General features: G+C 38.9%; 1 protein-coding gene across 4 annotated transcripts in view; it reads right to left on the bottom strand.

The window, feature by feature from the left end:
* NCKAP1 (NCK associated protein 1) overlaps nucleotides 1–16,560 on the bottom strand; it is a 44,903-nt gene that overhangs the window by 3,619 nt on the left and 24,724 nt on the right. For 2 of the 4 annotated variants that reach the window (XM_035133562.2, XM_035133571.2), the window contains exons 13-27: nucleotides 15,037–15,169; nucleotides 13,676–13,757; nucleotides 12,965–13,023; nucleotides 11,315–11,460; nucleotides 10,380–10,512; nucleotides 9,624–9,743; nucleotides 9,007–9,146; nucleotides 8,327–8,458; nucleotides 6,572–6,790; nucleotides 5,947–6,077; nucleotides 5,446–5,543; nucleotides 3,755–3,848; nucleotides 2,853–2,935; nucleotides 1,879–1,959; nucleotides 1,041–1,152 (exon numbers count right to left, since the gene is read on the bottom strand). In XM_035133562.2, coding sequence (XP_034989453.2) covers nucleotides 1,041–1,152; nucleotides 1,879–1,959; nucleotides 2,853–2,935; nucleotides 3,755–3,848; nucleotides 5,446–5,543; nucleotides 5,947–6,077; nucleotides 6,572–6,790; nucleotides 8,327–8,458; nucleotides 9,007–9,146; nucleotides 9,624–9,743; nucleotides 10,380–10,512; nucleotides 11,315–11,460; nucleotides 12,965–13,023; nucleotides 13,676–13,757; nucleotides 15,037–15,169 — 1,763 coding nt within the window. The remainder of the gene's footprint in view (nucleotides 1–1,040; nucleotides 1,153–1,878; nucleotides 1,960–2,852; nucleotides 2,936–3,754; nucleotides 3,849–5,445; nucleotides 5,544–5,946; nucleotides 6,078–6,571; nucleotides 6,791–8,326; nucleotides 8,459–9,006; nucleotides 9,147–9,623; nucleotides 9,744–10,379; nucleotides 10,513–11,314; nucleotides 11,461–12,964; nucleotides 13,024–13,675; nucleotides 13,758–15,036; nucleotides 15,170–16,560) is intronic. The other 2 variants (XM_035133580.2, XM_035133589.2) reach the window with 1 other exon arrangement.

The raw sequence follows: 16,560 nt of genomic DNA, 5'->3' as shown, positions 1-16,560 counted from the left end.
TCTTTCCTCTTAACTCCAGTGGTGAGCAAAGTTATTTCAGGCTTCCTTTTGAAAGATGCTCAGAATGTCTACACATGGGAAACAGCTCAGCATGGCCACCAATTGAGAGCTGTTCATAAATGAGTGCTGCTCCTCTAAAGTAGTTTCTATACCAGTATTTCACATTCCTGGGCCAACTTAAATAAAATATTGTTGGGGGGGGGGAGGTAAGCCCCACCCCACATAACTGATCACATGACATGGCACATGAATACCACTGGGATGGCAATTCCCATAAATGGGGGGGGGCTGGCCCCCTCAAATATTTTTTGGGGGGGCCAAAGGGACCTCGGCCCCTAGGGGCATGTGAGAGAGCCAGCCATAAAAAGTCACTCATCAATAACAGAAGCATTTGCAGCCGTTTCAATGTAGTAATATCACTATCAAGCCTGAGAAATACTAAGAAAATATAACTAGAGATCAGAGCTGCAACATTCTGTCAAATACAAATTTAATTGTCATATATTTAAGCTGACAAAACCCTCAGTTTTGGCATCTTGGTTAAATTACTTACTTATCAAACCTTTATTAGGCATTTTATAAATAAAACCATAAAAGAGAAAATAACATATAAGAGACTTGAAATATATATTAAAAAGGCAGCAGTTGGCTACATAGATTGATATTTTGTGTGTGTGTGTGTGTGTGTGTGTGTGTGTGTGTGTGTGTGTGTGTGTGTGTGTAGAAACTGTGGTTTTCCTTGTTAACCTGCTCCTTGGAGGACTGCTACCAAAAACTCGGCTATCCCCGCTGTTACCCTTTGGTTAACGGCAGATAGGCAGAATCCCACACTTTCACCTTGCTGGGGATCCAGACCGCCCAAAAGAGGGGATTATGTGAAGTGATCCAAGTGTTCTGGAGAAAACATGCATATTTGGTACTCAATGTGCGCAAGTATAGTTTCTTTGATATCCTTCAGGCCTCTCCATTTAGAACGATATCATGGCTTAGCATTACATGCAAACACAGCCAATATCCAAAAACGTTATACAGCAACATACCTGATTTTTGAGAAGAAAGTGCTACAACCAGCGCAGGATCTATCTCACAAGGCAGTCCCGCAGCTGATGAGAGCTCATATACATTCATTGCAACCTGAGAGACAGAAAGGTACTGCAGAGTGAAAAAAGCCAGAATAATTTTGTGGAATTTGTCAGAGCAGACATTGTAAAATCTGTTCAGTATTCACATTAAATTACACAGGAGAATGGAACCATGGAAGAACAGAAGCACCTTTGGTGGCAGCAATACACCTAGTCTATAGTGAAAAGCTCCATTAGCACCACTTCTGCTAGCTGGCTGTCATCTCTCTCATACGCCCCTCTGCCAAAAACTTGTATACTCTCCGAAACCATATTCAACAGCAACTTTTTAAGATTCCAACAAGCTCCCAAACTGCACAAACAGAAAACTTTGTTAAGCCAAAGCATATAATGCATTAAAATTAATGCTGCCATACCGTGTCTGCCAAGACTAGGTTCTGAGGCCTAAAGTGCAAAAAGGGTTTCATAATCCATTAGGAGAATGGATGCGGATCAACTCAAAAACTAAATTGTTAGAAACACTTTTTGAATTACTCCCTCTGAAATGCTGTGTCCTTTTTATTTTATGACTTGCTCTTAGTATAAACCAGTGACTCCCAGCAGTTTGCAAAACAGAAATACTGGAACCATAACTAACCACAGAAGTACGAAGCTGAATTAATTTCATTTTAATGAGGTTTACAAAAATATATACAAGTGCTACATCTGTCTATACATTCCTGCTTTTGGCATAATATACATTTTTAGAAAACTAAACCCATTAAAAAACAAACCCATTATTCTCACAAGCTATTACCTTCATATCCGTCTCTCTTGGAATGTGATCCTTAAAGTCTTCAATTGAACTTACAAGGAAAGGAATGTGATATGATAAGACCTAAGACAAAGAAGCATGCAACAAAATTGTTACTTTGGCTACTGTATCTCCTAAGGTGGCATGTTATGACTTTGTTGCATTTATTCTACCCTCTCCCCTCAGTTTATGCATTAAGAGTCCTGGAAGCACCATGCCAGAATATTGCAGCAGGAGTAGAAAACACTGGCTAACCAAAGTTTTGAATACTGTATTGCTTTGGGTCTAAAACAGTCGTACATCAATTTCCTTTATTTAAAAGAAAAAGAAAAAGTGAAATGGTAAAGGTTTGATTCTTTCCGCATATGTATGCAACATACTTAATTTAAATTAAGATTTGATTATTCGTATTTAGTGTTGCAATCCTTTCACCACAGCATAAGCAAGCTGTGTTTTATTCAATCAATTGATCATTTATTGTATTTTACTAAAAGCCATTACAAATACATTTACAAAACCAGCAAATCCAATAAAACCTAATTAAGAAAGATCCAGAAGCAAGCAACCATTTACAATAAATTAAATTAATGAATCCCCTGTACAATCTACAGCATTGCCTTTTATGTGGCTAGCACGAATACTTTTAGCAGCTTTTGCAAATAAAGCTGTTTTATATGGGACAAGTGGGTTGCAGTCAGATAATAGGCAACATATTTTCACTTTGGGGTTCTGTATCTGTAGCGCTGCCAACATCTGTTCCAAAAATCGCTTTCTGTGGTTTTGATAGATCTGAGAATGGAGTATGTAATGGGGACGATCTTCTACTTCACCTACCCCACAGGTACAGAATCTTAAATGCCCTGGAATGTGCTAGTATTTAGTGATTTAATCACTTTTTACTTTTACTTATCTATTCTTAGGCTTGCTTGTGCTTAAACGTTTAACACAAAAGTTATAATGCCAAATGCAGTACTTACATCTCTAAGAGCTTCTTGTGCCAATGACCGGAAAGATAAGATAACACCGATAATGGTCATCCTCTTCAAAACACTATCAACAGCTGGGGGGAAAAAAAGAAAATGCCAGGAACAAGAATGCTTTCTCCCTGCCTCTCCCTGTTTGATGTCTGTGGGAGATTGAGGCCATGCATAGTCGCCTCTCCACCAGTTTCAGTCTCTCTCTCTCTGTGTGTGTCTCTACATGAGTCACAGCATCACCCAGTCATGGCATCTGCCACAGACAGACTAATATAAACAGCAAATCAAAGTGACCACTCTAGACGAAACGCAACTAATCAGGAACTTTTTTGGCACATTACTCATCATATGGGGGGGGGGAGCATCATTAAGTACCAAGGGCACACCAGACTCACAATAATGTTTCTCACGTGGCACCAAAAGGCAATTTTAATTCCTTTACAAAAGTGCTCCAACAGCTATTGAATAATTTGTTCATCCACCAATTCACTTCTTGCTGGCTGAGCATTATGAGAATCTGGGAGAACGTGGCGACCAGCAGAAAGGAGCTCCTCAGTAGGCAAAGTATCAGTTTTAAAACATTTAGGTTATCTTTCCAAAATTAAAAGGTTTTCTGAGGCAGCCTGCACATTATAAGGCATGAATAGATGAAAAAGGCTACTAATGTGGCTACCGACATATATATATGCATACACGAGTGGGGATGTATACGTCACATGCATCTGTATGTTTGTGTCATGTATGTACATTACAGCCTTAAAATGGAGACGTTCATACAAAAGACAGCATGCACTTTTGGGGGCAGTAGCAGATGCTCCCCCACCAATTCCAGTGCTTCAAGCTATATGCAGATTCCCAGTTAGGAGCATAAGCTAAAACGACACTACTTGCTAGTTACTTACACGACAATCTTTTGAAGAGTGCTGCCATCTGATCTGGTTTATCAAAACTGGTCCTCATTTGCGTTAGCACTTCAACGTTCTCTACCACAAGTTTCTAAGACGAAGCAAGATCTCAGGTCAGGCATAGATCTGAGTATAGTAACAAGCGGGTGCTTTAGGACATTTCAGCGTGGCAAGCCGGAAGCAGAGCTCATGAAATCCAGATGTTCCCATTATCTGACTAGTTATAGTAGGTAAGGCCCAGCTTATGCACCAAACAAAAAGCATAGAGTGTGATAATAAAGGCTCTCTTCTGTTCCACAAAGCACTTATTGCTCCAGTTGTCTCATTAAACTTGAGCAGGGCTGCTGTAGAATAATGGGGCTGCTACAGTTTGAATGTCTTTTGCACAATGTGTAATGAAAACTACATTGGGGGTGAGACACAATTTGCATATGATTTGCCATTCTTTGTTCCGTTTTAGGATTTCCCTTCCGTATGTTTTCATGTGGATGATTATCTCTCACAAGATAAAGAAGGGGCACACACTTTCTGTGACTGGTCTAGACCAATCTCCTAATGTCTCAACTCTATGATTAAAACCTTCTCTCCCTCCACCCCCAATGAGTTTACACTTATTCACTGTAAACTAAGGACAGACAACTGAAAGCCCCAGAGCTCAATGCAGCACTTAGGGGTTTTTCCAAACTGGCCCATCCCAAAGGGATTTCTCTTCCTCCAGTCGAGTTTGGGCACAGACTTTGTGCCTCCAACCTGCTCGCTGACATTTGATTTGTTGTACGCTGGAGTTAGCAGCTGAGAAGCATAAAGGCAAATGTCACCAGGGAGAAGAGCCACAGAATCCTTTGCCTTGCAGGGGAGCAAGCTAATGGAAGGAGCCAATGCTGTGAATTCTTCAGCTTTTACTCAGCAGTTTATCATCCTTGCAAAGTGGTGGTGATGCACCTTTTCCCCTTTCAAGAGCTGCAAGCTGGTGAAGGGTGGGCTACCCCTTCTTTCTCTACCCCCCCCATTCTACTACCCTCTTCTCTGTATCTCACCCTTTTTGTCCAACAGCTCATGGAGCATGGACAGCTTGCTGTGGCTGAACACCTGAATTAATCACTTGCCAAGTGCATTCCTCTCCCTACTCACTCCATTTGTTTTGGCTTCTTCCCCTATCCTTCCCCCAACTCCCTATCCTTTTCGCTGGACTCCCCATACCACATAAAATTAGGTCAAGGAGCACATGTTTACTATCCCTGCTGACCTAAGCTAGAGACCCTTCCCCATTTCCTGATGCTTTCTGTTAGTAGAAGCTAAACCATAAGCTAATTCAGAGACCCCCAAACCAAGGTAATTTCTTCTGGAGAAGCAGCATACAGGAACACAAGTAAATAAAATGCATATGAGCAGATCCAAAGATCTCCCCCACTATTTCTGTGTAGAGTGTTTATATATTGCTTAAAATGTCACTCCAACCAATGGCATATCATGACAAAAGACTTTTGTGTGTGAGGAGAATTGAAACGCCTGCTTGTAGTATGTCAATGAGTGTTCCTCATTCAAAGGAAAAGGGTCAAAACTCTGATGAGCAAATGCTTGGACTAGTCTAAAGTAGTTCTTTGGATTCAGGCCATGTATTCTTGCTATAAAGCAACTTCTGCTTTTAATTATAAAAGCAATGACCAAAGAGAAGCAATGGAAGTTACCTTGAGTTCAGCAACCTGTGAGGAAATGTGCCACATAAGGCTTTCACTCAAGAACTTCATGCCATATGGACCAAGGAGTTCTGACAGGGCTCTCATTTCTGAGGAAGAAAAAGCATTTATTCTGCTGCAAACCAATTATATTGTCTTAATTTAATGAACACACTATATTTTATTAATTCATTCTATAAGGGCATTCACACATTTTAAATTTCCAGCATCCTATTTCAAATGCTCAGGATGCAACAACTGTAATATAGCTATGTATTGCAGTACAGTATGAATATTAAATAGGTGAAAATAAAAATGAAAACCCTCCGTCTTAACTAGCTTAGCCTGTACCACCAGAGGTCAAGAGGCCTGATAAGAGCCTTAGTTCTCCCTAGATATTAGTGAGGGTCAGAAGCATCAAGGGGGACTTGTAGTGCTGCTTACTGTCTCCAAAGTTTGGTATAAAAACGAGACTTGGCTTTTCCACCCATCCTGAGCCTTGGGAAAACTCACCTGATATGTCTGAATATTCTTCTGCATTAAATGTCAGTTCGTTTTCAGTAGGCAAGTTCACAAATGCTTTCATCGCTGGGAAATAGGCTATGTGGCCATTACTGACTTGCCTGAGCAAGGTTTCCAGATACCTTCATGAAAGAAACAATGATCTATTTTCACAGTAGACTACAAACATTCCTGACCATTAATTTCATTTACCACCTTAACTTTGATGAAAGCTGCATTGACACTGAATTTGTCACAGAGAGATGATCTTGAAAGTCCACGTAAAGCCACATCAACACACATGTATTAAGAACTGCAGAGTCCTCAATGATGTTTCCCTTGAATAGTCAGCAACTTCAGTTTAAATAAAAGTGTAGTTTGCTTTTAGTATGCAATAGAAAGCTAAACGCTATTACTTATTGGCATCTATTGTTCAAGTGGCATGCAATTCAGTTTTTCTTCTACATTATCTCAATTACAAGTTACATAGGGAAGCGGGGCACAGCTCAGATTAAAAGCTGCAATTTGCCTCACTTTCACATTGGCACTCTCCTCCTCCCAGATTTTCTTCTTCTTCACATGAAAACTTTTATCTCACAAAGCAAAAGGGGTACAGAATGAAATATCAGATTCTTACCAATTTGTGTATAGACTGGTAATGGTTGGCTCCCCATGACTATCTAAGTGCTGGGTTTGTTGAAGGAGGACGTTATTAAACACTCTTGTGATGTCAATCTGTACATAATTTTCTATTGATTGGAGTACTGTCATATAGGCTCTCACACTTGTTAACAGCTCAGAAGGTTTTGCGATCTCTTGTGTTGCTTGATTATACATAGTCATACCAACAATTGACCTTTGAAAAGAAATTAAGTTATTAGCATGCTACTGAAGTGAACCATGAGCGCTATGTCCTGCCTAATATCAAGGTGAGCCATCACTCTTCAGACCTGGCATGTAGTGTTAACTGACCATTTGGGATAAATTTGCACCAAAAGGCACCTGTACTTTTCTGACATTATCTGTTGTCTACTCTGACTTTGCTGAATATTGCCAACATAGAGTGAAAGCACACTGCAGCTGGGTGTTAGAAAGCTGCAAACTGGAGCTGAAGAAAGCTACTCCCCACAGCCATAGTACAGAAAGATGTATGGAGGGAAATTCAGAAATCCTATATTGAACTACTGCTATCTATTTGACCCTTGTATAAAAGTCAGATTTGCTGTTTAAAAATTGTACAAATTTAGTCCTAAGAGTTACAGCTATGAGAAATTTTAAAATTCTTGTTTCCTATCTGTTCCTCTTCTTCCTTGAGATGCAAGTCTACTATTTGCTTATTAAATCAGATAATGGCAATGCCAATATACTAAAAGCTCCCACATACTAGCAGGATATGAATCTTTCATCTTCCACTCACCAACTTTGCATGTACATAATTTGATTCATGCATGCACATAAAATAGGATTGATTCCTTAAATTTTGGGGATTTTGAAACTAGCAGGTAGAAACTGTTATGTATGGGCAACCACTAGGCTGGCTGGAAGTTGGAGCAAAAGAAAAAGAAGGGTAATGTCAGCTCAAGATTAATTATTTGGTTATATTGGACGAGAATAAATTTTTTAAAATGAATGCTTTTATTAAGCTCTAGCAAATAAGACTCAATGCTGAAAGAACATTGCTAGTTATTTTTACAAGCTTGCCCCTAACACAAGCATGCTTTCAGAGATTTGTATCAGAAACTGTCACATAACAAAAATAAAAATGGCACGGCAGCAACCAACCCACCCACACTGAGAAATAGTCACTGATATAAATAGTAAAAATATGTTTATATGGGTTACTAAACTAACCATATTTTTAATGGCAGAATGGTCTGTTTTTGGGGAATCCAGCACTGAAGACTCTTTAGTTCACAATTGCTTTTTAAAGACTTGAATCGCACAAAGCTACCTTTGCAGTATGGAATCTGCTCCCACACCATTTGAGCAACATCACAAGCCCTAGGCCATAACATGGTAGTCCCTCATATGATCTTGACACTGTGGGAGGAGGAACACTAAAAAAGCATCTGCCATGGTACAAAGGAAGTGCCAGAATAAACCTTTTGTTGTGTGTTTGATAACTATCAGACAACACACAGAGACTGTGGAGTTTGATATTAGTACAATATATAACTTTGCCCAGACATTCATTTTAAGTTTGCAGCTGCAATGGGGAGCTCTGGGTGACTTCATGGAAGTTTTTAACTGACTTTAGGGATACACTGTTCCACCACCTCTACCAGTGGGGGAATTTTTTGTTAATGGGATTATATGATGAAAAGCAGGTTAAAGTATTCTTAAAAGTACTCAAGACAACTAAGTATCAAATGTGCAAGTTGGTACCACTTACTTGGTAAAACGGATTTCCAGGTGTGATGTTAAGTATTCCCTTGGGGTAAAGGTGTGTTCCCACACAATCATGTTTGGAACGTAATTGATTGAGAAGCAGAGCTCAGAAAGTGCCGTGTGCAGTTTGTCTAGACTGCAAAAGACAAAACAAAAAATATGCACACAAACATGTAAGCCACAAAAGCAAAGTCATTACTATTACAGCCCCCTTCCACCTCAACCCAAAAAACATTAAAGATGGGTAAGGATATATAATACCTCACCCATTATTTTTTTAGGACGCTGAATGGGAATGCAGAAAAAGATTACTGTTCATAAAGATAAGTTTGTTTTGCAGGATCATGACATATTTTTTATATAAACACATAGGATGGCATCCAATTGGTGTTTCTCTACTGATAGAAGGTACCACTCCGTGAAATTGGGAGGGATATATTTTCCAGGAATTCCCAGTCTGCAGCAGATGATTCGGAGGAAGCCATTGATGGAAACCTCCTCTCTTATTGTTCCACTGCCTGATGCCTTCTTGTCAGCAGATGACATCAACTGGATACGACCCACAAGAGCACTTTTTTAAAAAAAAAAAAATCTACAAAATGCCAGTGAATGGGTTCAAGACATACGGTTAGACTGCCTGTTAAGCAACATTCAAAAGAGAAGATAAGGATGAAAAAGACTCACTTGGTCACAACCAGCCTGTTTTTTCTCATGCTTTCTACTCCTGGTTTTTCTCTTTCTGGTTCTCCTTTCTTACCCGTCTGTTTTTTTGACTTTTTATTCACTGCTTGACTGATGGTTTTGGCACAATGCTTTGGCAGCAACTTTAAAAAAAAATGCAGTTAGTTTCAAAATAGAGCTGCAGTTCACAAAACCCAACCACCATTCAATAGATCAAACTTCGCATTTCGATTTTAAACTGCTCATTTTGTTTCCAGTATACTGAATACTTGCAAACTACTCGATACCAATTCAAGTGATTTCAATGTAGTTACTATTCTTTCTAGTTAAACTTAAGAACAGAAGAAGAACAGCCTTCTATTACAAATATTATGAACATAACTTTTATTAGAACCTTATGAAAAACATTATCATATACTGACTGTATTAAGAACAAAGGAGATGGCACATTTATGTGATGGCCCTACACCAAGGGGCTTGCAATCTAAAAATAAACCCAAGGAAAATAGAAAAGGGGAGGGAAATGGAAGCAGGAACCAAACAAAGAATGTGCATTATTTCAGTGACTCAGACAGAAGCACTGCCACAGCAGGGTAACGGGACTAAAATTAAATTCTTACCTGGTCACTTAGAGTACATTGCTCAGTGCAAATATCTGTGATAAGGTTACGAGCCTGCTTAGCCATTTCATCCAGGAACATGTTACAAAGGGAAAGGCTACGGTCCCCAATGTGATGTCTCTATCAAGATAAAAACAGAAACCTTGTTTTTCCAGTGTTGCCATAGTGCTTAAAAACATTTTTAAAAAATCATTATCAGTGAAACATGCTTGCATTACGGTAAGTTCATTTAAACAATGAACCAATGGAACAGCAATAAATCAAGTCTCACAACCAGAAGTTATCTAAATCTATTTGCTGAAGATCCAAAAAGCTTGCTTTAAAAAAACACAAATGTATCCAAAGCTGCTCTAGTAGAGCTGTGCTGGCACCACAGTACTTCCGTTTCTTCTCCTCCCCCTGTGCCCCCCTTTTTCTGGAGGGTCCTTCTGGAGCTGATTTTGAAGGTGCACAGGGGGCTGCAGGGGAAAGATGAGGAGGGAAAATTTCACTTCTGTATCTGCACATCCCTTGCACTAGCAGAACGGGAGCACTGCATACTGTTCATTATGTATACAACTTGTGTATTCTTAAAATGTCCACTTAATCAAATGTGCCTCCCTAAAAAACCAGAGTTAAGAAACAAGTTTTTGTAGCTGTAAATTTCAACTTACTTGCCACACTTCTCTATCCCATGTCCCCAATTTACTTATGTTTCTCTACCTTACTCTCTTCTTGTGAAAACCAATATCAAAGAGAAGATTATGGGTTCTTTACCTCTTCTGGGCACAGCTCGTGGGTGCAGCTCATAAAGTGAGTGCAAAGCAGTGGGAATGCAATGGAGTATCTGGACTGAGAGGGCAGTTCCAAACACTGCTGAAACATCTTCTCAAAAGCACGGCTATAGAAACTGTTCAGAAACACAAGTTAAGTTTTCATTCCACTGAGACAAAATAATTACTACTAATAATAACAACAACAACAACAACAATAATAATAATAAACCATTTAACAGATGCAACTAAGCACATGAAAAATGTCAAATGCCAGCAATTTTCTCCCATGTCCACAAGATCATTGAACGAGCAATTACAGTACATGCACTTGTAACAGATCCTAATAATAAAAGAGTTGCACTCATGGCCCTTTACATTACTAAGGGAACTGAAAGCAGGGGGAAAGAATGTATTATTAAATCCTCCCCCTACATGTACTGTAGCATAGCAAAATCAATGCCTTGATGGGGGGCGGTGAAATTAATGGGGGGTGCAAAGCATTGGATTATGCTACCCCCGTTACACTTAGGGGTAGTATAAGCTGCTTCTAAAATTTTCAAAAGGATTAGTAAAACCCAGCATAGGTTAGGGTTACTCACTTTCACCCTCTACAGCATGTAGAACTTACTAACCAGGCAATCCTAAACACATCTACTCAGAAATCCCAATTGAGTTCATAAAGCTTACTGCCACTGCATTTTAAACATTCATGGCACTTCATAATTTGCACCTTCTCTTCACAGAAATCCTAGAGATACCGGTAGGTATTTGTAATTTTCCTTTGTACAAAATATGTTATCTTGCTGCTGCTGCAGAAGGAGACCCGAGAAATTCAAGACAGTTTCCAGCTGACTGCACACTGGCTCTTCCCCAAGAGCAAAACAAAACAAAAATCACAACCACGAGAAAGCTTTAGAATGAACTTTAAAAACATACCAAAATATAGAAAGATCAGATGTTTCCACCAACATCTCCACCAAGGAATCTACCATTTTTGTGTGGAAAATGATTGTGTTCATCATCTTTCCAAGTTCTCTGTGGTCTGCGAGGCCAAGTGAAGCCTTAGATACACTAGTATAGGCCTGTGGGCACATAAAAAAGTTAACAATTCACATTATCCAGGTTCTAATTCTCATCTAAAAATCTGCCTTCATTTGAATCCAAGCATTAGTTGTTGTTTTTTAATGAGCAAAATCTACACACACACACACACACACACACACACACACACACAGCAATGTAGCTTGCTTGGGGCAAGTCAAATTTAAAATATAACCCACTAAGCTGCCTTACTCCTCCATATCTACTTTTGGAACATGCTGAGGGTTTGCTCGTTCTTGAAACTGGGACTTTAAAAAATGTACAGATCCACAAAAGAGGTTATATGAGGATTCACTAAGCAAGCCTTATTTTTCAGTTGCTTTACTTATAATTAAGAGTCAAATTCATATTTATAGACAAAACCTGCTTATAATATTTGTTGAAGAAAAGATAAATATTTTCATAGTGCACCCTACTAGGATCAAAACAATATCAGGGCATAGTAATGACATACTATTTTGCTACTGCTGCAGATGTTACTTGAAAAGGGCTGGTTGTTCAAAAATCCCTTTTAGTTTGTAGCCAAAGATTTACTGGGCCCAATTTCAAAAAAACAGAGCTTTAAGCATATACCGTATTGTCTTATTTTTGGAAGGTGGGTTTTTTGGGTTTGTTTTTTTAAAACCTAAATCCAGCATTGCATAAAAAGGAATGCATGTTCTTCCAACTCTGTTTTCCTTTACAACTTCTTTGAACAACTGAGGAAAACCAGGCCTTTTACATTATCTCCAAAACAACTTCTAAGAAAAATGACTGGCTTAGTGTCTGACAATGTGACCTTTCTACAAAGGTTCTCTTTGAGTATGTGTAATAAAGTGTTGAAGAACAGGACATAACCTTCTCAACTCTGATTTGGCCGTACAGCTTTGTTATTACAGACTTCTCTTCTATCCTTATCACTCTATTTCACGCTTCCTGAAACTGTTTGATGTAATTCTGTGCTCCTGCTTTGAACAATGGGGGTGTGTATGAAAACGTCTGCTGAAACGTCCTATGAAAGAGTTTTCAATTCAGATTAAATTTGTACATTGACATATGCTACTTCATGTACATTGATATATGCTACTTCATGTATTTCATGTGCCATTCTACTTTAAAAAGTAAAAGCAGCACAGGTTTTTTGAAAATTTTATCTCCTTTTCACAATGCCTGCCTTTTGCATCATTCATATTATGGGCAGTAGCAAAAGCAGTGGTAGTCTACTACTGAATTTACTCAAAACTAGTCAGCTTACATATTTTTCTCCACCACAATCTTGGCTTTATCCTCCTTTTAGCTGTTTTGTTTGTTTGTTTATGAAAAATACCCTGGTCATACTGTGAACCTTTCCATTCCTGAATGCCAGTTCGGGAAATACATGAATTTCAAAATGTGAACTCAAATATTTAAATCAATTATTTTAAATCACTTTGATTTAAAACTGATTTACTCTTTAACACAGGTAAAGCAATATTGCTTTGGAGAGTGCACAGAAGTAATTCTTACCTGTAATCTAAACCAATCGAGCCTCATTCCTCTGAAGTCAAATACCTCCCCATCTTCAACTGCATCATGTGGAAAAATAAAATATGAAAAAATCATTTGGACAAATGTTTCACCCACTTAATACACATATTTAAAGTCAACAAAAAATGGAGGGGTGGGGAGAGTTGGCGTGTGTATCTTATTTACAGAGCAGTCTTATGCGTATTTACTCAGAAGAAAGACCCACACTTTTTAGTATAATTTACTTCCTAGGTAAGCATGTGTAGGATTACGGTCTCAAAAGTATAAACGCCTTACAGTCCAGTCCAATCTGAACTTAATGGGATTAACTCCAATCCAAGTATATATAGGATTGCAACCTTAGTTTTTCACAAGCCAATGGATAGCAAATGTAGGGTTTCCAAAGGTCATCATCAGAAGGCAGCAATTCATAAGACGTGCATGCTCCTCTCATGAACATGGCAGTGTCCTCTAGATGCAGAAATGCACAGAGGATCTGAATGTTACGTATCTATCTGCAATATGTACAGGAATTAGTACTCTCTAAGTTGGACTGTAAGTTCCACCTTCCCTGCTATTTCCCATGCTGTTGGGAGGTGCTGGGAGTCAGCCCAACAAAATCTGCAGGACCTCATGTTACCCACTATACTATTTCCAATTCTGCTATGGCAGACATAGTTTAAGTTCATGGCTTACATATACATAACTTACCTTGCTTCACACTTAAGGAGGTCATGGTGTTTACAAAAGAGGACATAATGATGGACTCATCTTCAGGGCATACCGAAAGATTCTAAAAATCAGAAACCAGGACGCTACTGTGTTATAGCAGTTATTTTGCCAGCTACACAATTATCACTGCATCACAATAAAGTGGAGAACACATCAACAGGTATGTGGCTGGCAGGAAACATCTGTGCAGCTCCATCGGGACCTCAGCCTGGTGCTAGTCTGTGTATGAGATCCCAGGTTATGGTATGAAGGCACATGAGGCCACCACTTAAGTAGGTCTGGGCCTTATCTCCCAGACAGGCTCCACAATGAAAGCAATGTGGGATATAAATATGAGGACATAAATTTAAAAAGTAGCGGGATAAATAGTGAGTAGAGCACATGTAGGACTAAGATGCACATAGTTTATGTATGAGAGAGGACTGAGTGTGAAGTACATGAGAAGAAGGGCAGCTGTATACAGAAAGCCTGCTTTCTTACCACCTCAAAATCAGCCCACAAACTTTCAGACTTCCACATGGGCAGTTAAAGTATGGAAACTGGTTTTTTAACATAGGGTTGCGAAGTGGGGTTAGTATTATTTCACGGGTGCCAATGTCACTTAATCCACCTAATGTCACTTAATCCACCAAGTCTATGATGCTTGTAATTTGTTCCTCAATATAGGGAATCAAGAATTTAGCACATTTTTAGCAGTAGTCCAAAATAATGAAAGTTATGAGCGCTGTATAATAGGAGCCTGAATATTTATTTGTGAAAGCAAGATCATTTTAAAGAGCTCCCCCGCCCATTCAGATGTAATAAACAAATGCTATAACGTACACAATTAAAGGGACTGAGAACTGCAGAGAAGAGACACTGGTTGCTGATTGACTCCATTTTATTTTCAAACAGCCTTCCCTCATTACAATGTCATCTTAACTACATGCTATTGGAAATTAACAAAAAGATTATTTCCTCCCCAATACAAGCAGCTTTATCCCTGGACAGGAGGATTACTAGCTACAGTTTAAATTTTGAACATCTACACGGATGTGTTGTGTAGTATAAAATCTGAGCTCCATCTAGAGGGCAATGGAAAAGTAAAATAGTCATTTTTCAGTAATTGATAGTAACTATGTATCTGTGATTGACTGGTGTCTGTACAAAATATGTAGGTTCTATGGAACCTGTATATCCTGTTTTAGTCTTCGGGTTGCCTAATAGAAGTTCACACCTTACAGGGCAATTTAAAGGGTATTTTAACTTCTTAGCTTTTCTTCACTCAGGATGAAAATCAACAAGTCAGTACTTAATTCAGTACTTGCAACCTTTTTTATAGCAATATCCTCACCACTTACCTGCACAAGTTCATTTAAGACAACCGCATCAAAGCCCGATAGGTACTGCACATAGTATCTTTGCATAACTGGGCCATATTTTCGTACATGTGCCCTGAGCTCTTCCATGTAGAAAATCAGCTCTGCTATGTGCCTTAGGAACGAAAGAGAAACAAAGAATATTGACTAATGTAAGCATGTGTGAAAAATGTCAAGTGGTGTGAAATTCTCTCATTTTCAGGCTATTTATTGGTCCTTAAATCATGGTTATTTGCTACTTAAGTATATCCAAATTTTCAGTGAGATAGAGAGAACACTAGCAGGGAAACTACATGTGGAAGGCCATAATTAAGTAAATAAACACATTCACTTTATTACTGAAAAAGCTCTCTAGCTTTGCCCGAGCGAGCCCACATAATTAAAGAAAACAGCTATTAAAAGATATATTGGGGGGGGGGGGCAAAGCAGTGGAATTAAGAAAACAAAGAGGGATGGTTTTGCTGACATCACCACTCTTGTTTTCAACCCCAGTGGGAAGCTACTTGCAGAAAATGTTAAGGGCTGGGTCACAACATGCTTTGAAGTTCAAAAGAAACACTTTAGAAAACAACCTATGGGACAAATGTTCCTATTGATCCTCTAGAACTGACAATCATTAAAAGCGCATGTGTTGTTTTGGGGAGCAGATTGCTGGGTGCTGAACAGCCACAAGAGAAGGCAACACTCCTCCAGGATCCTGGAGTACTGTCGCCAAACTGATCTTGAAGGTATTACGGTATCTTAGCAGACCAAGCTTGGACAACTATTAAAGGCCTGCCACTACTCGTTTATTTTGTTGTGATATCAGGATTTTCTACATTTTGTAAACGTAAATCAGCTAATGGTACTTTAAGCATGTGAATGCCGGTTGGGAAAAAGGCATTCAACTATTTGTTTATATATAATAGTGAAGTTTCAATACAGAAACAATTTGCAAAGACAGAAAAAGTGAATCTAGATTCAGGTAAGTATCTGAAGAAGTTTGCATGCACACGAAAGCTTATACCCAGAACAAACTTAGTTGGTCTCCAAGGTGCTACTGGACAATTTTAATTGTTTTTAGAAAAAGTGAATGTACAACTTGCTATATAGGGCTTCATATTTACACCAGGAAACTATTCCCCAATTATTGGATGTAGTTTGGGGAGTCGCAAGACTGCTGCTTTTGCTGAAACAGACTAAAAGTTATCCCTTTGGAAATGGTTACAATCTAGAGAGTTATGCAACTAACTGTTGCACACTCAGCGCAGCTTTTGTTTGTGATCTGCACACACAAACACACAGGAATGATAAGCTGCTTTTAAGACTTAGCCTGCACACACATTTCTGAAAGTAAATACCACTGAATTAAATGGGGCTTACTTTTAAGTAGATATGTATAGGATTGCACTTTTAATGTCAGTTCAAGGCAGGCCTACACTGTAGCAGCTGGTGTGTGAAGAATCAATGAAAATGTTTGAAATCTTTTTAGGGAAGCTTCTACATAAGCTCTTTGGACTAAGGCCA

This window comes from Zootoca vivipara, chromosome 1 (assembly GCF_963506605.1).
Source record: "Zootoca vivipara chromosome 1, rZooViv1.1, whole genome shotgun sequence".
NCBI lineage: Eukaryota > Metazoa > Chordata > Lepidosauria > Squamata > Lacertidae > Zootoca > Zootoca vivipara.
This window is presented reverse-complemented; position numbering and strand designations above follow the sequence as displayed.